This window comes from Sylvia atricapilla, chromosome 10 (assembly GCF_009819655.1).
Source record: "Sylvia atricapilla isolate bSylAtr1 chromosome 10, bSylAtr1.pri, whole genome shotgun sequence".
In the NCBI taxonomy this organism is placed as follows: domain Eukaryota; kingdom Metazoa; phylum Chordata; class Aves; order Passeriformes; family Sylviidae; genus Sylvia; species Sylvia atricapilla.
This window is the reverse complement of record NC_089149.1, coordinates 4,059,839-4,085,664: the sequence shown is the minus strand read 5'-3', so window position 1 is coordinate 4,085,664 and position 25,826 is coordinate 4,059,839. Positions and strand designations below refer to the sequence as shown.

General features: G+C 42.7%; 1 protein-coding gene across 1 annotated transcript; it reads right to left on the bottom strand.

The window, feature by feature from the left end:
- Positions 1–4,213: 4,213 nt before the first annotated feature.
- Positions 4,214–20,485, bottom strand: SEC62 (SEC62 homolog, preprotein translocation factor). Its single transcript, XM_066325716.1, has 8 exons — positions 20,382–20,485; positions 12,674–12,782; positions 12,181–12,286; positions 10,999–11,209; positions 9,237–9,329; positions 7,186–7,246; positions 6,750–6,869; positions 4,214–6,193 (listed from the first exon to the last, which is right to left on the bottom strand). The coding sequence occupies exons 1-8, from the start codon at positions 20,415–20,417 to the stop codon at positions 5,727–5,729; spliced, it is 1,203 nt and encodes a 400-aa protein (XP_066181813.1). The 5' UTR covers positions 20,418–20,485; the 3' UTR covers positions 4,214–5,726.
- Positions 20,486–25,826: the final 5,341 nt, after the last annotated feature.

Below are 25,826 nucleotides of genomic sequence, written 5' to 3'. Positions count from 1 at the left end.
AGACAGGGGCAGGTGCAGATGATGAATACAACTCCTTTACAACGAGTGTGGGCTGTGCTTCCTGTGCAGTTAGCTGAGCCTTTACTTTCCCCCAGCTCTTCCTGTTTCAGATCTGCTGTGCTTTAGAAGTTCATTGCCACCTGGTGTCCCTTTATTGTGTTGAGCAGAGGAATAAATTTAAACCTCACCTCTGTGTGTTTCAAGCAATTTATGTTTGGCATCTTGGACACCTCAAGCCACGTGGGCAAAGACAGGGAGATAAATGCATCTTTATGCATTTTGGTGCCACGTGTGGGGAAAGCTGCACACTGTGAACTCCTGCACAAACGATTATGAACATTCCCACTCCCAGTGAGGGGCTGGGGGTGACTCTGGAGCAGGACGGTCCCCACAGCCAGGGGCAGTGGAACACTGGAATGTCCTTGGTCTGTGGGGTGAGTGCCAGTCCGGCAGCCCCGCCGGCATCCTCCCCTTTTCCCAGGCTGTGCCTTTAACTGGGTGCAGCCCAGCTGAGCCTCTTTAATGCCCTCTTAGGATTTGTGCCTCGTCAGCACCGGATCAGCAACCCGAGTTTTGCAATGGCCAGTGGTTGTGGGGCTGCTGGTCCTGAAAGGCTGCATGGCTCAGAGACACGGAGTTTAAAAAGATTTTATAATTTTTAATAGAATATTTAACTAATAGAATATGTAACCACTAAACTATTTTGTGTTTATTTTTTATTTTAAACTAAATAAAATTTTGATTTTACTTTATTTTTAACTGACTTTACTTTTAAAGAAGAAAATGCTTGACCAATGTCACATTTGCAAGATGTTTTATTTTTCAAGTACCTTTTAAAAGCACAGGCAGTATGTGCTGGACCTTCATTTCAATCACTTGAGGTGCTCTTCTTAAAAGCAACAAGTTTGTTCTTAGGAAGATCTTGTTGAGGAACAAGAAACACATTTCCATAGTAATTTTAATTTGAAGGCTTTTAAAATAGAATTCTAATTCTGCTTATTCAGAGGAAATCCAGAAAATGCAGTACAGAGCAGGTGTCAGCCTGGCTGGATTTTCAGGCGTGGTGTTTCTTGATTTGTGTCACTGCACAAGGTGTAACCTTTCCTGCTGATCATGATGTCACTGCAGTGTTATCTTTTTGTTGGGTTTTTGTCTTGTCTTTGACACAAACACTGACCTAAAAACTGCATTACACGAACCAGAAATTTAGAAAACCCAATTCGTGATTACTGTAACACAAAGCTAAAATTAAGTTGCACTCCAAAGTGAAGTGCAGGATGTGCTCACGCTCCCTTTGTTTCTCACAAACACCAAAGCAGAGCTAGAAATCTTTTGGAACCTTTTAGTATATTACTGCTTATTGGTAGACTTCATTTTAAAGCAAATTCTGTTGTGGCACTTTCATTTAAAAGGAAGCTAAAAAGAGGGGAAATGTAATTTCATTCTCACCCTCAGTGTGAAGAATTTAGAATTCCACCTTCTGACTCCCTACAAACAGTTTAATTACTGGTTGAACACTCACAGGTCAGAAAGAGAAAATAAGAATTTTCTGTGAAGGCCAGTGAGAGTCACCCGGGGCTCTGCTCTGTGTTTTTATTGATTAGCAGAGATAAACTGCCAGCATCTCTCTCCTAAGCACCTCCACCCCTGGCACATCCAGGCTCCAGGGGACTTCCAGGGATCACAAGCTGAGCCTTTTCTGTGTTTGCCTTCTGTTGTACATGATGAGGATTAATGGTTGTTACCACCTGCAGAAAATCTTTGATCTTTATCTAAAGCAGGATCAGTGTTTACCCAGTACTGTTCCCTCTTTACTTCAACTTGCACTGAAACCGTTTGCACAGTGCTGTTGCTAACTCTAAAGTAATTCCTCTCTCAGAAGTCTTTTATCACAAAATAATTTTTTTTCTGTGATCATTATTTTCACATTCAAAAAAAAAAAAATACACATGGCAAAGCAAATGCCTCTATGTCAGCCAAGAGTAATGGACTCTTTGTGGACACTATCAGGAAATGTGCCTTTTGTTTTCCTGCACCTGTTGCTGAATTACAAATAAAATAATCCAATGCTTTATTAAATAAAATGAGATGCCCTAATGAAATTGTACCAGCCATTACCAGGAAGTCTATTGAAAACATTCAGCAGCTGCTTCAGTCTCAGTTGACTTACACTGACAGGATTGTTCCACCCTTCTCCTTGTGCTCTGAGGGAGGGCACAAGGCACCACCTCACACCACTCTGCTCTCGCTCCCTGGGGAGCATTTGGTCACCAGCAGAAATAAATGATGCTCAACAGTTAAGTGCCTTGAACTTGTAGAAGTTTGTTAGAAACCAGAGTCCCAGACCTTGCATCTGAGCGTTTTGCAAACATCAACTTAACCTGACAGTAATAAAACAGCTAAAAATCTCCTGTTTGATTCTGATTCTATAGAGAGGGGTTGAAAATCAAATCAGTGAGTCCTTCTCATTAGACAAAATACCTCAGCAGCCTCAGGAATGCTCTGGGGGGCAGTCTGGCTCAGCAGAGTTAAATGTCACCTACTCCTTTTGCTAAAGGTCTCCATGAGAATTGATCTGTCTCTGCTGTATTTAAAAGTCAACACATCTATCACAGCAGTGCTGGTGAGTAGGTGGAGACTCTTTCCCAGGACAGACTGCAATTCCTAACAAGAGCTGCCTCATTCTAAAGAAAAGGTGAGTCCAGCACTATTGTCTGTGCTAAGCCTTGCATGAGAACCACTAAGAAATTGCATCTCAACTGCTTTGGATCTTGGGCAATGTTTGATACAGACTTCGGTGTACAAAGAGTGTAACAAAGAATGTTGTTCAAACATGCAGGATGCAAGGTTTGGTTTTAAAAATGTATGAGAAGTAGCTGGATGAAATGTCAGCCAAGGAGAAAGGGATCCAGCCCTCCCTTCCCACAGCAGCTGGGAAAGGAATAGCTGGGGAAGGTGGAAGGAGCAGTGGCAGGACAAGGAAGCCCTGTGACCACTGCGTGTGAGCAGGAAATTATCCCCACAATCCATCTCCTGCTCTGGCTTTGTGGTGGCTCAAATCTGAATTTATCCCAGTACAACTCCTTGAAGAGTTTAGAATTGAATATAAATTAGGCCAACACAAGCTTTTTAGAACTCAAGGAAGTAGTACATACAGAGTACAGAACATTCCTGTTGGAAAATTGGATATGAGGATAAGGCAAATTTTGGGGACAAGAGGGAGGGGAAGGATCAGTCCCTGTTACAAACAGCTGGGCTGTGTCATCTACAGTCAGCCCACTGAGCCCAAGAGCTCACTTAGGCTCTGGACACCCAGTGAAGGTGCACTAACACTCCTTTCTGTTTTACCAGTATTTATTTAATTTAAAAGAATATATGGGAGTAATCATACCTTCTTGCAAAGAAAAAACCCAGAAAATTATACGGGCAGGAATATCAGGAATAATTTTTCACTAAATATATTTGCTCTCATGAGGTCACCCTAGACTCTCAAAGTTAAAAATCAAAATCATTAAGAACTTTGAAATGCCTGATACAAAAATCAAAAGGTGGCGAAGTTCTTTTGGGATTTCCTCTTTGACCTGGAAGTGTTTGTCCTAAATACCTGAAGTTCACTCATAATTTTACTATTACTGGCATGTTGTAACCACTTCTTTCATTACGTTATTCCAAAATGCTTCAGAAGTATTGGGGGGATATTTCTAGGAAAACAAGCTTACAGTAATGAGTCATGAAGTTCTTTCTTAACCACTGACCAGATCTTTCCTAATGCCCGTCAGAGATCAGAGCTGTCCACAGCAGATCAAGTGAGGAGTTAAGGCCAATTCAATTTCTAGGCTGCAGGTGTCAAGATGACAGCACAAGTGTCTGAAGGTAAGTTCTGAGACCCAGACCCCTCTCCCCAGGTGGGCAGTCCTGGCACACACCCCCTGAACAGGGAGCACATGGCAACATCAGAGCTTTTATTGGACCATTTCCACTTGATTTGCTCAGCATGAAGCATGTTATTTCACTTGGAGGAGGAAATGTACTTGAAATAACTGAAAATCGCCGCATTAACTTTTCATACCCAGTGCAGGGCTTGGCTGCCCTGTGATGCCCCAGTGCAGGCTCTGCTCTCCCCCTCACATTGTGCACACTCCACTCAGGCACAACAGGACTTCATCAGCTCTTTTAATCAGTGATAACACACAAGTGGCCAAGAGTCAATCTGTTTAGTTAATGGGTCCTTTAATTTTTTTTGCTATATTAATAAAAAAGTGATCCAATTTGTCTGTTTCCTTATGGAGCAACTATTCAGGATTTAAGAAGCAAATACACCATATCCATGAATTGTTTATCAATGCACCCATGATGATGATGTATGTATTTCCACAATCTGAAAAATTGGTATCTTCATCCAAAATGTTGATGCTGGAAGGATGGGAAGCAATTTAGGATAGGAAAAAAAATTCTCTTACCCTCATCTTCTCTGAGTGGGCTGGGAAGACAAATCTATAAAGTCCTTGAGAGGAAAGAGGCTGAGTTGTAACTTCTTCCATGCTCAGTGAGCCAAGACCTGCAGTCCATCCTCCAGAGAGGCAGCGGGACGGGACACGGCAGCGGCTCCTCCGAGGGATTTACAAACAAATATTAATGGTCATTTCACATCAGCTCTGAGCCACCCCAGCTCTGGGAGCACACCAACACTCTCCTGCCTCTTCAGCTTAAAACTACTCCAGTTCCAGAGTACAGACAGGTTTGACATTAAGGCATCCATACAGCTCTGGTGTTTGCTTTCATTTAATAAAGATCAATTTACTCAAATACATGGAATGTTGGCACAAAACTAAAGCTTCTGTGGAACAGCTACCAATCATACACAAATACTCTGTGAGGTCCTCTTGACTTGCATTTCTCTGATAGATACACCACGACATGGCTTCAATAATACAAACTGAATGCTGGATCAAATCTCTAAATAATAAGTAGCAGTTAAAGTAAATGGTTTGCTTTATTTGTAAATTATGTACAGAATACATTTTTTTTTTTTTTTAATTATGATGGAACAGGAGAAAGAAAACAGCCATCATTTCCAAACCATGCTGCTTCCTTCACCTGCTGGAGATGACATCTCTCTCTGCACTGGATGCACAAAACCAGTTTGGATTTCCTCAGTTGCTGGCACACAGGCTGGAGAAACAGAGAACTGCAGGCAAATTCAGCACTATCAGCTCCTCTACTGTCAGCAAAATACTTCTGCTAAAACTAGTTTTCTCAGGAAAGTTCTCACAATCTTTTGAAAACAAAATCAAGAAAAATATCAAGAAGACTGTGGGCTAAGAAGGGCTACCTAACTATCAGATAACTAGGAATAATCTGAGATTTGGTCATTCAACTTTTACCTGGTTTACAAAAGCAAGTTTTGAGAAGCAAAACTAATTGACCAGTTATGCAAGTACCAGAAAATGACATTTTTCAGTATGTTTGAGGACAATCTGGGCAATCTATCAATCAATAAAAAACTTGTCAAATTGATAAAACTTCTGTAAATGGATATTAATGATTAACATAGTACCGAGTAATCAAGTTAATGGTTAAAAAAAATGAAGGAACTAGATATAAAACTGTTTGGTAACACAGATATTTCAGCAAACGAAGATGCTACTGTATGGTCTATGTTTTGGTGATCAGCCAACAAAGAAAATCCAGCCATTTGCACATACTTAGTCCCAAACCACAGTGAGTTATGATTTTCCATGTGAAGGCCCACTTTCGGTGTCTTCCTCCTCTTCCTCCTCACAATCCCCTTCATCTGTTTGCTGTTCCAGTTCCTCTTTTGTGATCATTTCAAAGTCGTTTCCATTGCCACTACTGTGCTGGGACCTGTCATCTTCACGCCTGTCACTGTCAGTGTCTGAATGCCGCTCTCCTCCTGAGCCGTCTGTTCCCGAGTTCCTCGTGCCTTCTGTCTTTCCCTCCTCTTCTTCCTTCTTCTCACTGTCTGATTTCTCCTCGCTGTCGTATTTTTGCTGCTTTTTGGATTCTGCTTTCTCCTCTTTCTTTGAGTCTGCTTTTGGTCCTTTGTATTCGTGTGTGTACAGGGGCCTGAAGGAGTCAATGAAGCCCACATCTGCTGTAAGGTTTGGCAGGAACCAGAAGTGATGCCTTCCTCCAGTGATGAGCCAGATGATAAGGAAAAGGATGCAGCGAGCTGTGTGAAAACAAGGCAAAGTTTGGATTTTGTTACAGACACACACACAGTGCACAACCATGGTGTAAGATGTAAGGTGTAACTCACAGATGTTCACCACTAATGCCCACCCCAGCCAGGGCCTGGGGGATGCTGGGGGGAAACCCCTCATTCCACAGTAGCTCTGTGGAGCAGTTTGTTCTTACCATGTCTCCTACACCCCACTAACCATAGATCTTATCTCTGATTTACCTCTCAATCCCTCTACCACAGAAAGCTTTAAAATCCTGGTGACACCATTCTCGCCTCTCCATATGTTTTTGTGTGCAGCTCTGGATTTGTTCTGCATTTTTTTGTTTAAACAGAGACAGTAAACGAATCTGCACTACCCAGGGAACACCAACAGGTGACAGGAGCCTGAGCTCTCTCCCTTCCCGCGGCACAACCGTGACACCCGCTGGCCGGAGGGAAGCGCACACAGGATCCGCCCGGCTGCGGCTGAACAACGCCCCGGGAGGCGGCACCGCGCAGCTCCGGGCTCGGCTCCGGCACCTCACACCGCGCCGCCCGCACTCACCGACGGCGAGGAGCAGAATACTGGCGACAAAGCAGCCGGCGCCCACGCTGAGGTAATAAACACCGACGCGCATCTCGGCTGGCCACAGCGGGAACAGGGTGGCGGCTATAACGGCAATCACTGAGCAGGGAGGGCAGGACAGAGGCGCGAGAAGCATCGTTAGTTTTTCCTGGTATTTGTACAGAGGTTCCAGGCTTGCTGCTCATTCAAAGTAGTGCCTTAGATTTAGTTAATCTTTAGTTATTTATACTATTTTAGATTAAAAAAAAATAAAATTAGCTGATTTGTCTTATTCTAAAAAAATACGAGTTCTAGGGTCAGAAATGTATCACTCATAACATTTCACATTTTTACATAACCCACATTTGCCCACTGGACAATTCACTGGTTAGCTCAAGGCAACAGAAATAAACAACTTGTGTCTACTCTGACTTACCAAGTACAAGTCCCATGGCAAAAGTTTTAAAGTGAACGGGGTCATAGATCCACACATAGACCTACAACAGAGATGATGTGGTTTACACTCAGAACAAGCCCCTTGATAAACGTCTCCTGTATTCCCTCACCCAAACACTCACTGCCAGGCTGCAATGGCTGGTGCTGAACAAAAGGCCTTCAGGTCAGCACCCGGGCAGGGCAAGGGGTCGTGATTCCTAGGGAGGGTAACTGACAGGTGATGTAATCCTGAGGAAAACAACCAGACAGCAGAACTGATGGGAAAATGAAAGATTCTGAAATATCACTGAATCAAGGTTTGCTTGTATCTTTCTTTATTCATTATTGTTGTTCAGCATGAAGCAAAAAAAAAAAAAAAAAAAAGCAAAGAAATAAAAAGTTTCCCAAGTCCACTAAACAGAAAGTCCTGAGAGCTTTGAAAGAAAACACCCAGACAGAACAGAGGATGCAGCTGGAACCCTCACTGCAGGCCCTGTGCTGGGCTCAGACCAGTGGCACTGTAGCCTCTGTCTCACAGCATCATTATCTCTACGTCTGCAGCTGCAACTCTCAGAGCCAAACTTTTGTGGGAGAACTGTGGATCCATTTGAATCTGAGCTGCTCAACCATAAATGGAAAACTTCTTGGTAAAGTGCAGGATTTTCCGAACTACAAAAATCCGTGCTTTTTTTTTCTCAGCAAGCTAAACAGTTTGAATCTGAGCTTCTAACTGTGAAAAGAAGCTGCTGGTTACTAAAAACCAGCAACCCTCACTGCAGATGTGTCAATACCAACTACCAGAAGGGCACCTGGTGATTCTGTGTGATGCAATGAATATTTAACATTCTGCTTCTCACAGGATGCCAAAGTCAGCTTTATTCAGGTGCAGCTGCTGCCAGTCAGCTGTTCTGTGAGCCCAGGCAAGCTGAAGATGGTGCCTGGGCAATAAGTGTGTGATATCCAGTGTTTGTAAGAGCAAAATAATGAAGGGAAAACCCCAGCTCTAATGCAAGTACACAAGAATTTGCTCTAAATTAGCTACTACTTAAAAAAAGGTCTTGTGAATTACAGTTGTTAAAAAATGTCAGCTCATTAATAAACAGAGAAGTAACTGACATTAAGAAAAGCAGTAAATACTGTGATATTGCAGATACTCATTTGGAATGGGCACTTCATGTGAAGATGACAGGGAGGATCAGAGCTGGGTGTGATTCCACATGAGATGGGATGAAACAGAGCAAAGCAAGTGTAGAAGAACAGGGAAAGGTAAAATCAAGATACAAAGGGGAAACACATTTTCTGCACATGTGATCTATTTACAGCTTTTGCTGCCATTTATGTTTTATAACCAAAGGAACACAAGAATCCTGGGGGAGATTCCAGTACAGCCACACACACCATCAACACAGCACAGTAAAACTTACCACTTATCCCAAATTTGAGAAGCACAAATGTGACTCTGTACATTACAGAGCTGGTAAATAATGAAATTCTTCATTTTCCAGAACAGCAAAGCACACAGAAGTATTTAAGGCCACAATTTCAGTGGTAAAGCCAGGATGAGCATTCAGGAACGCCCAAGGGTCACCTGTCTGCTCAGATCACAAAGCCAGGCAGATATTTTTTACTTCCCCTCCTGAGACTGAACATGGTGTCCTGGAAGGCTTGTTTGGCTCAGAACGATTTTGGCATGGCACTGGCTGTGGGATAAGCTGGGCTGGAGGCACCTCAGGAGTCTCTGTCCCATGCAGGCTCAGCCCCAGCAGCCCTTGAAAACATTTCCTCTCATGGCCACCAACACCTCAGCTACAGGTAAGGAAGTTTTCTTTGGCTTTTTTTTTAAGTTACTGTCATTACAGTTGTGCTGTTATTTACCTGTTGTTAACCTCCTTGAAATATCTGAAAATATCTGCTTTCAAGATCAGCCATCACACTGCCATTAATTTTTCTTTCAACAGGTCAATGAGGAGTTTGCAGAAATCCAGTAAATTAAGCTATTGCCTGACAATAGCATGGTGACACCCAAAGCTGAAAAGCACCTATAAATCTTACCTCATTTCCATCCAAGAAAACTTGGTCTTCATGTGGCTCAAGTTTAAATTTCCTCTTAGTTTCCTTTTTCTTGGGTGTTCCTGGGGTGTCATCCTGAGGACAAACATAAACATTTTACTTATACATAATATATTTTTTTATATATAGGAATTATTATGTATTAAAATACATATATAAATCATTATATATAAAAATTACAAAAAATTAATATGTTTTAATATCTATATTTATCATTGTACATAATTTTTACTATATATTTTTATTTAATTTATAGTATCCGTTAACATATTTAATCTGATAACTTTTCATAAACTTAAGATTATGTTCACACTTCTTTGGTTTTTTTTAAATATACTTTATTTCCTCCTGTTCTTATTAATTACCAACTGAGTACCTCAAAAATCAAGGAAAATTTTAAGTAAAAAGAAATCTCATTTTATTGTCTAAGGACTAGATTATGATTTCAGGATTACACTGTGTCATCAAATGTCTGGCAGAGCTGGGCTGATATTAACAGGAAGTCTGCACATGGATCAAGAACAGGGAACAAACAACACTTCACCATCACTGACTCTGTTAGAATTATTTGCTATTTTAGTGCCATATTTACCAAACAGACATCCTGGAAGAATCAGTTTCTGCCCATTTATTCTTTGTCCTCCTCAATCTCTTTCTGGATCTTGTGCTTCCTCTTCTCTGTCTCCTGTTTGCTTCTCTTTGCTTACTTTGTTGTGAGAAATTAACTTTGCGATTTTGGTTCAAGTTCCTACCCACTGGCTTATATAATCCACTAAATATCTGTTCAATAAATAATGATTAGTTTAAAAATTAACACACATTTAATAATGTACTTCCTCTGATGACAGTGGATTAGAGGAGTTTGTTACATTCACAATCAGCATTTTGCAGCACCTCAAGGACTGGGTAATCTCACACTGGGCTGGGACTGCAGTGGAATTGTGTTTATAATTCTTTTATTTGACACTTAGGTTTCTTCTGACACCCAAACATCTGCAGACAGACTGTAACTGCCACTAGATGTGCCATTATTTCACTTAGGAATGTCTGAATGGGAACAACTTTGGACCACTATCCTTCTAACTCTCACTCATTCAGGCCACTGTATGTAGAAGAAACTCCATATTCACTCATCGAGTTTCCTCTGCAGTTTCCCAACAATTTAGAAATTCTGTTCTGCTAATAGTAAGTAAGTAATAAAACCCATGAGGAGTGAAAACAAACCCAAAGCACATTAAAACCTGTAGAGCAGCAGTAGTTTAATGGAAGCTCAAGTGCAAGGAAGCAGGATGCAGGCAGCCATGGAGCCCTGATACACAGCCAGTCACAGGCCCCACATACCAAATGTGACATTCCAAACATTCCTGTGACCAAACACTCAAAGCTGTTTGTTTCACTGCTGCAGCTGCACTGGTTTGGATGTTTGGTCACATGCACAAGTGTCACTCTATGGTAAGGGATGTACACAGCCTCCCTGCCACTGCACACAAACAGCTTTGGATTAACTCAGCCCACATTAAAAGATGACAAGGCACACAAAGGCCAACTGAAGCCTCTTTTTTGATCTAGACAAAAATAAGACCAATTCAAAAGGTGACAAAAAAAGCAGCATATTTTAGAGATGAAAACAGGAAAGAAAAGCAAGGCGTATTGTAGAATTACCAACTTTTGAGCCAGTGCAATCTTAACAAATCTACTGATGTACTTGTTACAAGTTGTCTCCTCTCTTACACACACTACTTACCTTCTTACACTCATCTTTTTCACCATCCTTTTTCTTTTCCTTTTCTTTCTCCTTCTTAGTTTTTTCATCTTTGCCACTTTCCTTCTTGCTCTTTTTTTCCTCTTCTTTCCCGCTCTCAGCCTTTCCTTTTTCCTTTTCTTTCTTTGTATCCTTGTCAGGTTTCATTTTCATCACTTTCAATGCTCGATGGAAGAACTGTTTTTTCAGGAGTCTTAAAATGAAAAAAGTTAAAGGAGTCATTTAAGTGCAGCTGTGAGAACAACATTTACATTCAATTATGTTATTAGACACCATTCTAGATTATTTCTCTAACATAACCATGACTGAAAGGCAAGGTCACCATCATCTGCTCTATTTACAGCTACACACACCAGACCTACTTATCCCATGTCTTGCCTGTTGCTTTGCTTTTTTTGGTTCAAAACTGGGTAAAAACTGTACTTTTCTGTGGCAGCATTTTGCAGCTATAAATGAACACACAAGATGTAGGATACAGCAAGCCACGAGATCCATTTAATTATCTTTCCCATTAATGTAATTCCTCCAGTATTTATTTTCAAGTTCATGTCAATGTATTTCATAGCAAAAATAAGGAAGTGGACATACAGCTCATCAGGATCAGCAGTGATGTGAAATGAAGAGAACTCCTCTGCTGAAACTGTGCTACCTATGCCAAGTATTCCCTTCCTGTCAGCTACAAACAGACCTTACTGCAAGTGCATATATCATCTACTTATGTATGGAGATACAGAGATATTTATATATGGCCAGCAGGGCACCAGGATGTAGTATTTGGTATTCTTAAGGTCATCACCAAGCAGAAACATCCTTGAGAAGAGCCCAGCTGAATTCCCAACAGGAAGAGCAGCACAGAATCCTGCCCCTCAGAAAGCAGGGACAGACAGATTGGAGAGCTCTGACCCTCCTAACTTCAAATATTGTCAAAATTCAGCAAACTCCTTTGGTTCACCTTGCTGCCCCAAGCAGTGCAGTGAAAGCCTGAGAGAGTTTTGGGGAAGAAAATAGTGAAACTACATCACTTCCACCCTCAAACACAGCAATATAAATCTAATCATTATTTTTGCATACAACCACTAAAGTTTTAGGATGTATGAAGCTCAGATCACATTGGTTCCTAAATGACAGCCATTAGTGACACTGAGGAAGCAGCCTGGGTCATACCTGTTGCAGTAATCAACTACAGACTCTCGGGTTGTAAAGAGAGCCTCCTCTCCTTTCTTTGCCTTGGCCCATTTAGAATCCAGGAGGCAATCCACAGCTTTTGAAGCTAGAAGAAAAAAATTGAATTAAAAATACATTAAAATTAACATTATTTTCAACATTTAGTTTATGTTCCTTGAGCAACAATGACCAGTCTGTTCTGGTGATGTTCCACATCCTTTCAATCTTTCAAGTAAGACTAGCCACTATTCTGAAATACATTCCTCTTGACAACACACACCTTTAAATCACAGATTGAAAAGTTTATTGCATTTACTCCAGGCTAGTGAGATTAAATTTATGGCTTCCTAATACCTAGATAAGTTTTCAAAACCAAACTGTAAGATGGTTACTTATTAGACAAAGTACTATTAATAAAAATAAAACAGCCTCTTCCACCCTCCAAGTGCAATGTTAGAAGAAACCTGAATTGTCTGGTTAAAAGCAACCCTACCAATAAAATAATCAACTCGGTGGCCCATCATGTTGGTGGATTTGGTTGGACAGTTGAAGCGCAAGTATTTAGCAACAGCCTTCTCCTCCTTGAATGGCTCACCAACTTCCTGCAGTGGGAAAAGTCAAAAATTATTAATACAGTTTTTAACACATAAGAAAATCACCCATTTGGGCTTAAAAAATCAGATATTGCAAAGCCTTTGTTATTTCATGGCAATATATAAATAAGAAATAAAATAAAAAGGATGTGAAAATAGGTGAAGTTATTTTTCCTGAGAACTTTCTGTCTAGGTGAAGCAGAAAAGCAGCAAATCTCCAGTTAGATGAACTGAAGGTAGGGAGTACAAACTCCTTTAGCAGGTTTGTAGAAAGAGCCAAGTAAACTTAGGAAGGCCTAAGAGGAAAGCAGCACATGGAAAGCTGCTTAAGGCACACAGCTGGGAGGGAAACAGTTGTGAAGGTGGAACAAAGGAAAAACAGAGTGAGGAGTGAGTGTGTATGAAATGACAGCAGTGTAGGCACCCTGACAGAACAGAGCAGCCCAGACTTCACACGAGAAGGAGAAGACCGTATTGAAAAGGTGGTGAAAGATTTGCTAGAAAATTTCTTTGCCCACTGCACAACTATAGAATGAAACTTTAGAGTATCCTTGAGGAGACTTTTCCAGTCTACAGAGTAGAACATTCAGGTTGAAAGCACAGCAGGAAGAAATACAAATGTCAAACCCAACGTTTTATGAGAAGGGAGCCCTTAGTCTGCACATATTCACAAATTCTGTGCTTTTCCACCTTACAGAGAGGTAACAGAACTCAGAGATGTGTAAAGCAGAAGTTATGTAAAATTAAGAGCTAATATTTGCAAGCACGGAATGGAAGAACTTTCTAATGCTCCTGCTTCACAAAAACATACCAGGAAAAAAAAAACATAGGTTGGGATATTAAACTGACTTATGCTAACTTCCTCAAAATTATTTCCCATAAATTCTTTTAATCTGTAAGGTTTAATCCTCCAATTCCCCCTGCTGGATCAGTAACACAGAAACACTGGAACACCTTTCCACACTGCAGTGCCTTTTCTGTACCTGTTCCTCTCATGTTGCCTGAAGAACCAGACTACATAAACCACAAATCAGATTGGTCACTTAGAGGAATAAAAGTTTCAGAGTCTATTTAAAGACCTAATTTTCCCAAAGGTCAATAAACATATACAACCTCCATTGCTGCTTTTAAGATGTATAATTATAATATCACGAGCAGCATGTTAAATGGAAATGCAAGGTCAAACAGATGTGGTTACACCAGAATAAAAGCTTTAGACGGTAAGAGTTGTTAATTTTCAACAGTTTGAACAGCTAGCTTTCAAAACCAACTGGTTAATGAGTATCCTTCTAGAGGAGATTGTTGCTTTTCCTGTCTGGGGAGAATTTTGAAGAGAATAATAGAGACAAGGTGATCAAATGACCAAAAGACTCCACAGTTAGTTCTGAAACTTTTTTAAAAAGTCTACATCCTCCATATGAAAGCAGAAATATGCTCACTCACCAGGTAGTTTCAAAAACATGTGCCCAAATTAGGCCAGATGATCCTAACAGTCCTCAAATGAATATTACCTCCCTTCTGGCATGTTCAATCCTTTTTTTTTTTTTTTTTTTAAATTTTAAACCTCTGTACTGAACATCAGGTAAGAAAACTATTCCCTGACAGTGCATGTATGCACATAATTTATGTTCTGTGGTTTCAGGTCCTCTTACATGGTATAGCTGTACCAGTAACTGTAAATCAAACCAAACTACCAAACTTGGGACCAGAGTAATTGAACAGCAACAAAAGGGGCTCCAGTGCACTGAAATAAAACAAGTGGTTGTGTCCCATCATTGGCACATGGCACCAGGAGACTAGGGACTGCAGGCAGCAACTGTGTGTAAAATGCTGCTTTTCTAGGAATTCCTGTCAGCAAATGAAATTTGGGACAATCCACAGGGCAAATGTTCTTCACAGCACGGAGAGTAAAACTGCAGATATTCCCATCAGCGTCAATTCCTCTGCTAAGGTGGCTTTTTTCCTTCTTCCTACAGTATTTATGATCCTGCTGGGTCATGTGATGCACTACACAGGCAGGAGCTGGCACCAGGAGATTTTTTTTATTGCTCCTTTCTCTCCATTGCTTTGTCCATGAGGGATAGTTTCATAACACCCAAACAAAGAAACTTTCCTAGTGACAGAGACTGCCACAGTTTAACTGAGCTCCTTCTGAGAAAGCGTCCCCTGCAATTTAATCCCCATTTTTCAGCCTATCTTCATCCCTTTATTTGCAGAGCCAAGTTTCTGTTAAAATATGAAAACAGATGACTGACAGAAAATGATATATTCCATCAATAAATTAAATCAACCAAAGTGATGGCAAGTTCATTACCCTGGGCAAATCTTTTAAAAGTTGCAGTTCAACCAAATTATGTGTTCAGTTTTAAAAGTAACCCATTTTGTCACTAGACAGCATGCAAAATTTAGAGATTTACAATCCCTGGTAACTCACAAATTCTGGCCATTAAAAATAACATCAAATTTCTTACTTGTCTAGACAGAAGAACTCCACCTACTGACAGGAAAAGCAGTGCTCAGCCTAGTGACTTGCTAGAAATGCAAAGACATTTTAAATTTTTAATAATAATTGTATTATTCTAATAGAATATAGTCTGTAAATATATTCTGATTACTATATTAATTATTATCTTCTTCTATATACTATATATTAATATGATAATTAACATATTAATTCTATATATAGATATATTCTAATATCTATCTCTGCCCTATATGAATTCATAAGAGGACAATCAAAGCCAGGGACCTTCCAGAGTCACTGAAGCGAAGGGAAAGTTGATCAAATTGACCATTATCTCCCAAACCACAGCACAGCACAGTCCCTTCTGCACTTCAAAGCATGGATGTAGCTCCCAGTTAACTCAACCCCAGCTGGGAGTGCAGCACCAGAGAGGCCTCAACACATCACAAACAACATCTGAACTGAGCCACTGAAACCTGTGTGCCCATGAGCCTCCTTCTCCCCCTCAGCTCTACCCAAGCGTGACTTAGTCAGGTTTTCCTGCTCCTGCAACACTCAATGGATGACAAAAGGGCAGAGCACGTTTCTGGTTTGAAAATTGCACTCATTTTATTTCCTCTTTGTGTCACAGTTGCAACAAGACAGGTATGACCCAAGACAGGACAATCCTTCCACAGCCTGGTAATCTAAACAGGGTTTCTGGAAAATTAGAAGAGAGTAAATGATGAGTGTCACTAGCAAGACAAGTTATTCCATGTGCAGCCAAATGCATTATGAGGATTTATGCTCCTCTGTTTCAAAGGGGTCATCAAAATTCTTTTATTTCAATGAAACAAATACCTAGTTGATTTCTTTGCTCTTAGATTTTCAGAACACCATCCCTCTCAAAGCAGACTGCTGAAGCCTAATAGTTTATGCAGTTTTCAGATAAATAAAAGAAGAAATTTAAGCACATTTATCTTGTGGTGCCCGTTTTTCAAGCTGAGAGGCTATGTCCAAAATGACAGAAAAATGTGTCAGCCCAGGTTCCATCCCAGACACCTCATTATAAAGACACCACAACTGCATGAGCCAACTCTTCTCCTCTCTGAAAGTGCTGAGCACTCACAGCTGGGGCTGAACTGCAGGTTTGTCTCTTTCCCTTCCCTGGTGACTGTCAGGACCTCAGAGTGGATGTTCTGTGCCAGGGGCCTGGGTGCTGCTGAGATATTTGTGCTTTGTCTAAAATAAACCACCGTGCCATAAACAAAGAAAAAGCACATGAATTGGCAGGCCTGGAGTGGGTAAGGGGGAAACAAACACATCAGGGTGACAGGACTTGCTCTTAGGACATCCCTAACAAACATAAACCTGCCCAACTCCTGAGCTGATGACCAGTACAAGGACTGCCTCAGGTCTCCTAAAAGAAACTGTGGCAGAGCCATGTGGAGAAACCAGTTCTTCTGGATCACTGTGGCCATGTGCTGGCCACAAAACATTAACTTTTCTTTATAGAAAAAGATTAGCAGATGTTTTTCAGTCCAGTACATATCATATGAAAACAGAAGTTTTGTTTCCTCTGTCTTTTCAACCATTGCTAATTTTTTTGAGCAAACATACAGAACTCTGTAAACACACAGAGTTCCAAAACAGATCCAAGGAGCAATGTACAGTATTTTGAAGCCAAAACACACCAGCTCCAGCCCCCTTCCAACCCCAGGCCAGCTGTTTTGACTTTTTCCCTTCCCATCTCCAAAAATGTAACTCAAGATTTCCAAAGGACTGATTCTTGTTTTAATGACAACTCAGGCTGCTACTTTGCATTCCCATTTTTCTACTTTTTTTTGCCCCCTTGATCTTTGTTTCTTCCTCCTCTCTCAGCTGATACCACTCAGCTTTCAAAGACGTAATTTAATCATTCTCCTTTGTTATCATCCCACTCATCTTTAGTAGAATTTATAAAGAAAATAAAGCCAAATGGGCAAGCTGGACTAAAATACTGGAAAACCATTGCATTGTCCTTTCTGCAGATCCTTTTCAGAGTCATTCACACAAAACTGCAGCACAGGAGCAGCAATGCAGCTGTTGCATTTTCCTTCCAGCAGGAAATCATAACAGGACCCAAGTGTAGGCTACACCAGTTAATGATTAGTAGCTGTCTTTCATCAGGAGAATCTCAGAGCTTGAATCAAAGGGAAAAAAAGTCAACAAGGAAAGTACCTGTCATTAATGGCAGCTACTGATGCCACCTCAGCCAACAATTTGCAGTGAGACATTGACCCCCAAAGTGCCCAGGAGCTGTTTTCTCTCTTCTCAGGAGCAGTATCTATGTGCATTATGAGCAGGACACAGCAGCAAGGTGCGACGCAAGCGCTGTTAATCCCGAGGCAAAGATCAGCCCAAAACCTGACACGGGCAGACTAAAACTGTGCATGTGGAAAGCAGCCAAGGTAATGAAAACTTAATGCCTATTTAACAGTCAAACTGCAGAGCTGCCAGCACAGTGCCACGTGTTCCCCGGCCCAACGCCTGTCAAAGGAAACAGCACTGAACTGTTTTGTGGTTAAGTGAATATTTCAGGACACACATGGAAAAAAATATAGTTCCAAGACATGAAATGGCTTTGATCAGGTTGCTGGAGTAACAGGCATTTAAAGGCATCTCCCATCTTTTGAGATGTACTTTGTCTAAAATGAAAAGATTATAAACTGGCCATTAGACAGTATATGTTGTTTTTCTGTCAGTAAGTGCTTTATACACAGCAAGCATTCTTGATTTCAGATTTCACATCTGCATCCTACAGACCAACCTCCCTTCACTGCTGCATGTCTGAATTAATCTCTGTGTTGATTACAGTTAAATCATCATCAGGAACGACACTCAGAGAATTTTACCTCTGAAATACCTTTGTTCAAACTTCTGAAGTTAAAATTTTTGCAACTTTTGCAACTTTCAGAGGAAGAGTCTAAGCTATGCAACACACATTGGGCAACATGTCTTTTGATGAAAGTGCATTCCATAAAACACATCCTTCCTGTGGCTGCTTCCGAAGGGAAACATGGAGCAGGCTGGACAGAACTTTGAACTATTTCTGAGCCTTTTTCATGCCAAGCTGTCTGACCTAACTACCACAGTTTTCTAATCCTGAGGGCAGGCAAAAAATCCTGCAAAAATTCATTCCCAACCCAGGTTCTGTGCCCATGGTTTTTCTAACTGAACTCCATTACATCAGCCTCTTGCACAGCTAAATAAGCCAACTTCTCCCCCAAAACCTCACTCCTGTCAAGAAATACAGCTCTGTTTAATGACAGCAGGGTATTCAGATGTCAGGCTTGTGTGCAGTACAGTAAATAATCTCTTTAGGGGGGCAACATCACCTTAAATTAAGTGCACACTGCTAAAACACTTGAGGCACCTATGAATGAAAATCCCACACTTCATTTTAAAAGAAGACACTTGCAGCTTGAGCCTGAAAAAACGTGATAATCATACTGCAAATATGCCAGTAAAGTTCAAAAAGCTTAAGAAAAACGAAATCCAAAATCAACTACCAAGAAAAACATGAGCTGTTTTATTCACTGATCAATTAAGGACACCCCTTGGGCATTCACCAGTATTCTTTGTTCACTGTCTTGTCTTCCCATTGCTGTGGACCTGCACTAGGAACCTATGAAGATACACATTTATTTGCATAATTATATCACAAATTTAGGCCACGACCTTAAGTATTAAAACCCAGACATCGATTTAATTACTAACAATCTGGGAAATACTTTTACTGCTAACAGACTGGAAATTAAGTATCTGCTTAACTGCCTGCAAGACCACAGCCCTGGGTGTTATAACAAACATTAAATAACATTTAAATTTGGTTTGACGGGTGCTTTATTGAGCTGTTGTCATCCTTGGAAAGGGAAAACCTATAAAAATCTGAAAAAAGAGAACAATTCTGTGATGTTTTGCAATAATTCATTGAATGCTGTGATGGATGGGGCCCGTTCAACAAGATTTTGATTAATTACTCCTTGCATTTCTCCCCCTGCCTCGCTAGTTTGAATTAAAGGGGGAAAAGGAACACTTTACAGGTACAGGCAGATATCCATCTTCCTGGGGGAAGGGAAAGTGGGCTGGGAAGGGGAAGGATGAGAAAGGAGAGAGGGCAGCCAAGCAGAAGGGTGACATATGAAGCATGCTTTCTTGAATGGCTCTGTGATCTCTCCGTGAATGTTATCTGCTCTTACAGAGCAATAAACTCCAAACAAACACTATTTAGGTTGTGTTGATAACACATAACAGTAACGAGCGTCATGGTCACTGATACTGTAAGTACACCCAAAACATGCACTAAAAACTCCGTAGAACTCCCTGTAAAAATTACATACCAAGCTCCCAGGTAAGTGAAAACACCCGAAGCAGCCCTCAGTTTGCCTCTCAGTGCCACCACACAATTACCACTACATTTTAACACGATCTCAAAGCTGATTAGGTCTATTTATAGGCGTGCCTGTTTGTTTATGTTTTCCAGACACAAATTTCCTCTCCTTCCCGCATCATTTCCTGCTTGGGGCACGTTTGCTTTTAAGATGCTTTTACCATCTGTCCCACGTCTTCTGCTCACGGTGCCTGGGCCGGACACGCCGGGTGAAGGTGCAGCTCCCGGCTCTTTTGGTGTTACCCGCACTAAGCTATTGTTCCACACTGATAACGGGGGAGATTCTGAGCATAACACGGCGATTAAATATAAGGAATAGCTCCAAGTGTAATTTGGTTTTTTTTTTTTGGTCATGGAGAGACGAAGAACTTCTGAGGGCGCCGAGCCCGAGGGGATGAAGCGGGGGCGCCTCTGATGTGCCGGGGGGCCCGGCCGGCCGCCCCTCAGCCCCGAAACGCTCCTACTTGAGCTCCCCCGCTTTGTTTTCACAGCTTTTACAAATCTGCCAGAAAAATTCTGAGGAGAACCTGCCAGCTCGGGCTCCGGCCCCGGCCTGAGGGGCTCCCGGTGCCCCGAGATTGGGGCGCTTTCCTCCCTCACCGCGGGCCGCCCGCAGCCGCAGCCTCACATCAGCGTCGGGCGGGAAGGCCGCGAGGGAAGCCGCTCTAAGCTCGGAGACGGGGAGTCACCGGGCGGGGAAGGAGAGACAGAGAGGAGGGGGAGTCTCGGGTACCTGGACGCGCTTCCTGTGCCGCCGCCGCTCCGCCATGTTGTCCCCGTCCGCTCCGCCGGTGACGCGCGCGGGGGGGCGGCGGCCTCGCGAGAGGCGGCGGGAGCGGGCGGGAGCGGGAGCGGGCGGGGAAGGGGCGCCTCCGCCCAGAGCCGCCGCCGGCACCGCCCCCCGCCCCGCCGCCGCCGCCTCGGTGCCTGTCCGGCCCTCAGTGCCTCAGCGGCTCCCTTCGATGCTTCTCTGGCCCTCGGTGCCTTTCCGGCCCTCAGTGCCTCAGCGACCCGCCTCAGTCATTCACCGACCCGCCTCGGTGCCTTTCCGGCCCTCAGTGCCTCAGCGGCTCGCCTCGGTGCTTCTCTGGCCCTCGGTGCCTCTCTGCCCCTCAGTGCCTCAGCGACCCGCTTCTGTCGTTCACCGACCCGCCTCGGTGCCTCTCCGGCCCTCAGTGCCTCAGCGGCTCGCCTCGGTGCCTCTCCGGCCCTCGGCGCCTCGGCGACCCGCCTCAGGCATTCACTGATTCGCGTCAGTCATTCACCGACCCGCCTCGGTTCAGCACTGTCCGCTCTCTGTACCTCAGCGCGTCAGCCACCCGCCTCAGTCATTCACCCACTCGTCTCGGTTCACACCTGTACCCTCTCTGTACCACGGTGCCTCAGGGACCCCCCTCAGTCATTCACCGACCCATCTCTGTTCCCCGCTGTCCCCTCTGCGCCTCTGGACGCCTCATCCCGCCCGGTCCCTCAGCGCCTCACGCCGCCTCAGCGCCCCGGTCCATCGCCGCCCCGCAGCGCCCTGACTCGGTCCCTCAGCCCCCCTCATCCCGCCTCAGCCCCGCATCGCCTCCCTCAGCCCTCACCACCTCGCCTCGTTCCTCAGCCCCTCACCGCCCTCCCTTCACAGCATCCCAGGACTGTTAGAGCCGGAAGGGAGCTCTGGAGATCATCCAGTCCAACTCTCCTGCCAAAGCACGGCCAGCCAGGGCAGGTGACACAGGAACGTGTCCAGGTGAGTTTGGAATGTCTCTACAGAGAGAGACTCCACAAACTACCTGGACGGCCTCTTCGAGGGCTCTACCACCCTCAATGTGAAGAAATTAATCCTCACGTTGAGGTGGAACTTCTTGTGGTTTACTTTATGATCACTGCTCCTTGTCCTGTCACAGGGAATCACTGAAAAAAACCCTCAGCCCCTCTCCCCCCTCAGCCCTAAACCAGCCCGTGACCCTGCTCCAGCTCTGGCTGTAAAAGTCTGTGTTTTAAGTTTGGATACACTGAAATAGCGTGTAAGGCCTTAAAGATGCTCAATACAACATCTCTGTTAACTGGTACTTATTTAAACAGACTCATTTCTCAGACCTCATATACTTACAGAATTAGATTCAGAAAGCAAACCTATATAAAGCAGAAGGGCCTTTTGCCAGAGGTTGTCCCACATACTTGTCCTATGAGGTCACTGGAGTTAGCAAAGCGTATAATCATTTATTCTGGCTCTGTGTTTCCAAACCCCACCCTGGCACTTTGGGATGGAAAAGTATGTGCAGTGCTGCATTGTCTTGTCCACTCCCCTCAAATCTTGTTGCCCCTTTCTGCTCCTATGATTTGGAACTCTCAGATTGAAAATCGGGCAATTAAGAACCTAAAAACGCTTCCAGCAGAGTATTTGCCCCTCAGTTTCAGTGGCAGCTTTTGTGCTCTTTCTGGTACGACATCTTTTTCTGTTGAATGTTTTCCTTTTGCTGTTGCTGGGCAGAAAATCCATACAAGTTACAAATTAAGCTGACTGACTGCAGAGTGAGTGAACTAGAAAAGTGTAATTCAAAAGATGAACTTCTAGGTAGAGGGAATTGAAGTTTTTATGGCTACAATAAAACAATGCCTCGTAAAAAAGCAGGCAGACTGAATTTATTAAAAAATACATGCTTTAAGTTGGCAATAATTTTAACAGTTATTTCATGTGCTTGACTTACAGTAACATAAAAGCACATCTGACATGGAGGCTTTGTTGCAGAAGAAGTTTCAGCCATCTGTAAGCTGCAGATTGCTAATAATACGCGATGGCTGCAGTGAGGGCTTTGGCACAGTGCAGCTCTGACCCCTCTGCTCTCCCTGCACAGGCACAGGCTGAGCTGCAGCTGTGAAACTCCCCCTGCTCCATGGGAGATGCACTCTGAAGGGTGCAGTCACCTCCTGATGGGTCACCATCCCTCACACTTCTACTTTCAGGCTCTTTCAAGGTCTTAGGTCTTACTCCTCTATGCCCTCTGTCTCTTTGAATCTATTGCTGATTCACAAACCCACCTTTAGTGCTCAGCCCTTCATTTTGCAGGGTTTTTTTTGGCATGGTATGTTATCTGCAGTACATCAAGCAATTTGCTGCCAGAAAAGCACCTTGGATATCTGGTTAATGTATTTTTTTTTTCCCTCTACAGAAATTTTAATTCATCTTTGTGAAACACTAAATTGCAGGAGCTCTTCCCAGGACAGCTGGGCATGGAGCAGCACAGGGAGCAAACCCATCCCTTCAAGCAGCTCTCTAAGAAAGGACTGAGGGATGGAAAATCAAGGGAATGTGTAAGGAGCTGGCTGGTGAATTCCTACCACGCTGGAGTACAGACCATGACTGAGTCACACATGGAACAAGTTTATTCTCAGCCATCAGAATGGCAGAGCAGGAGAGAAGCAGTGGCTGAATTCCAAGAAACCATGGAGTGGAAGTGAAGGTTCAAACAGCTCGTGTTTAAGGTTAGTGTCTGTCAGCTGTGGGGCAGGCTGCACAAAGAAGCACTGCAGAACCAGGCAGGGAAGACACAGCCCAGGAAGGGCCAACTGCCATTGTGATTATTGTAGATTCAGAATTGCTGTTGAGAAGGATGTTGCATACAAGTGGAGTGGTTTCCTCTTTCAACTGAAGCCAAACCAAAAGCATTTCATTAACTTCTTTTCCCTCTTCTTTACCCCAGCTGTGTGATCTAATACAGCAGTATGGATGGGGAAAGCTTGGCTCAAAAACCAGCTGGATACATTGATGGAACAAAAGTACATCATGAGCTACCATTAAATATAGACATCACCTCTGTTTGTCTGTGAGATAGGACCCTGGAAATAAAGGAAATATCCTGAATTTATGATTGCTTTGTTCCCATGCTCTGATTTAGGTATCTTCTCTTGGCCCCTGGGGCAGGACACTGAATTAGGTGCTGTTTTACCCTTTGTGGTACATATTCTCTTATACCCTTATATTCACTTATTCCTATCAATTTACTGGCCTTTGTGCTATGTCTGATTGCTTTGGGCTCAATCATCATGGATCCAGAAAATGATGTGAGGTTACCACAGCCACAGCTACCCCAGAAAGACAAGGCCACGTGCTGGCAGTGGAATTACTGGCAAGCTTGTCACTAATTACCTGGGGAGTCACAGGCCTTGTGCAAAACAGGCTGGAGGGACACTCAAAGTCAAAGCAAGTGTCAGGTCAGAACAAATGAACTTGCAAGAAGCTTTTCCTCTGGACACACAGATAATCCTTCTGGATTTGGGGGGAGGGAGGGGACAATACCCATCACCTCACAGGAAGGAAGGGAAGGAAGGAAGGAAGGAAGGAAATTGCCCAGCAATCTTTTAGGAGCCATTTCCACAATTCTCTACAGATGGTAGCACACTGCAGGCTCTGGAGTGACCTCTCTTTTTATCCAGTCAGCTTCAACACTGAATGGGCTCAGAATATAAAGAATATGGGCCTTGTACTGCACAGCATCACATACTGTCAAGAAAGGTTCAGATAAAATCCACCCACAAATACATGAGTCATAACTCAGAAACATATTCCAATGTAGACATATCCTGAGTCACCTCCATCTCAAAAGCTTATAAATATTTAGTTAGCCACTTAGCTTTTAATTTAGCAGAACAAAGGTTTATTAGACAAATCTCCATAATTATTTTTCACTAAGAAAGTTGTTAAATGCTTTCACTCTTGCAAGCTCCTTTTCATTTCCATACAATCCAGAATTATTAGGTACATATAACTGACAAAAATCCTAATTGAAGTAAAAACTAATTTCTCTGGTTCTTCTGTAATTATTTGCACCTATTTCTAATACCAGGTCTGTCCATTGTAAGAATATAATTTCCTTTAAGCAGTAACTGGTGAGTAACTGGATGCATCTCTGATTTGGGCTGGCACACCAGCTCTTTCTAAAGACCTCTGTCAATCAGACCATGCTGGAGTCAGTGAAGATGTACATAGACACATAAATGAAAAATAATCAATACATTTTCTGGAAGAACCAGCTGAGGTTTTGGGAAACTCTGTATAAAAACGGTTTGTTATATCTAGATCTTTGCCAGTGACGGGAAGGGTGGATGAGAATTACAATATTTAAGGTATTGCCTTAAAAAAAACCCTACCTATTATTTTTTTATAAATCATAAATTTGTTGTTATGACTAGAAATGTTTGAGTTAAAAAATATTTTTAATGTAAGGATGCAAGTCCTGAGTTTCCATCCCTCCATTGAACAGGCTGAACTAGAAGGCAGCGAGTGCTTTACAGACCATCTTCCAGTGCAGAGTGTTCAGAGGCTGCTGGAGTCCCACCAATCCCAGCTGCACCGTGCTCCTCCAGCAAAGCTGTTGGAAACTTGGGACTGAAAGATAATCAGCAAAGATTGGCTGATGAGCCACAGTTGCAGCAAAGAACCAGGTGGGTTTGATGCTTTCTTATTTTCCATGGTCAGTGGTGCTTTATCTGTTTTGCCATTTTGGTTGGTTGATCTTTCTGTCAGTAATTCACACACACAGGTGCTACATGTGGTTTTAAATTTTGATAAATCAGAGTGTCTATTCATGTCTTTGCTATGCTATAGGGAAAAACATTGCATCATTCTCCAGACAACAAGTTCTTATTTACTCTGAGCTGAATTAAAGATTTGCATCCTTACCCACAGGGAAATTGGTGGTTCAAGAAGAGTGTGGGGACAGGAGCAGAACTAATGTCTGTCTGGAAAAAACCAGACTTGGGTAATTTGGGAATAGGACAAAGGAAAGGACACAATAAGGACCAAATCAGCAGAGTGGTTCTTGTGGCCTCAGTACAGGTGACAAGAGGAGCAAAGGCTTCCCAAAGAAAGAAAGGAGCCGGGCAACTGCAGTAACCCCCCGAAGCCTAAACAAATGAGAAAGGAGAGGTGAGCTTTTCTCTCAATATAGCATGTATTATTATACTGAAATTGCCATAGCAATAAAGCTACAGCTATTTATTATAGCATGAAGAGCTAATTGAAACCAACCATCAGAGGCAGCTGAACCCTGATGAACACAGGGGTTTGGAACTGGATGATCTTTAAGTTCCCTTTCAACTCAAACCATTCTGTAATTCTATGAACACTCAGCCCCATAAAGTAGACTTGTTATTTTCCAGTGAATAATAAAAGGCTTAGGGAGAACATTAC

What these genes read in the sequence shown, in the direction of transcription:
- SEC62 (XM_066325716.1), bottom strand. Translation starts at nt 20,417, where the DNA reads ATGGCGGAGCGGCGGCGGCACAGGAAGCGCGTCCAG. An exon ending in GGCACAGGAAGCGCGTCCAG is followed by an intron (nt 12,783 to 20,381) that starts GTACCCGAGACT and finishes TTCCCACTGCAG; the next exon opens with GAAGTTGGTGAGCCATTCAA. An exon ending in TATTCTGCTCCTCGCCGTCG is followed by an intron (nt 6,194 to 6,749) that starts GTGAGTGCGGGC and finishes GTTTTCACACAG; the next exon opens with CTCGCTGCATCCTTTTCCTT.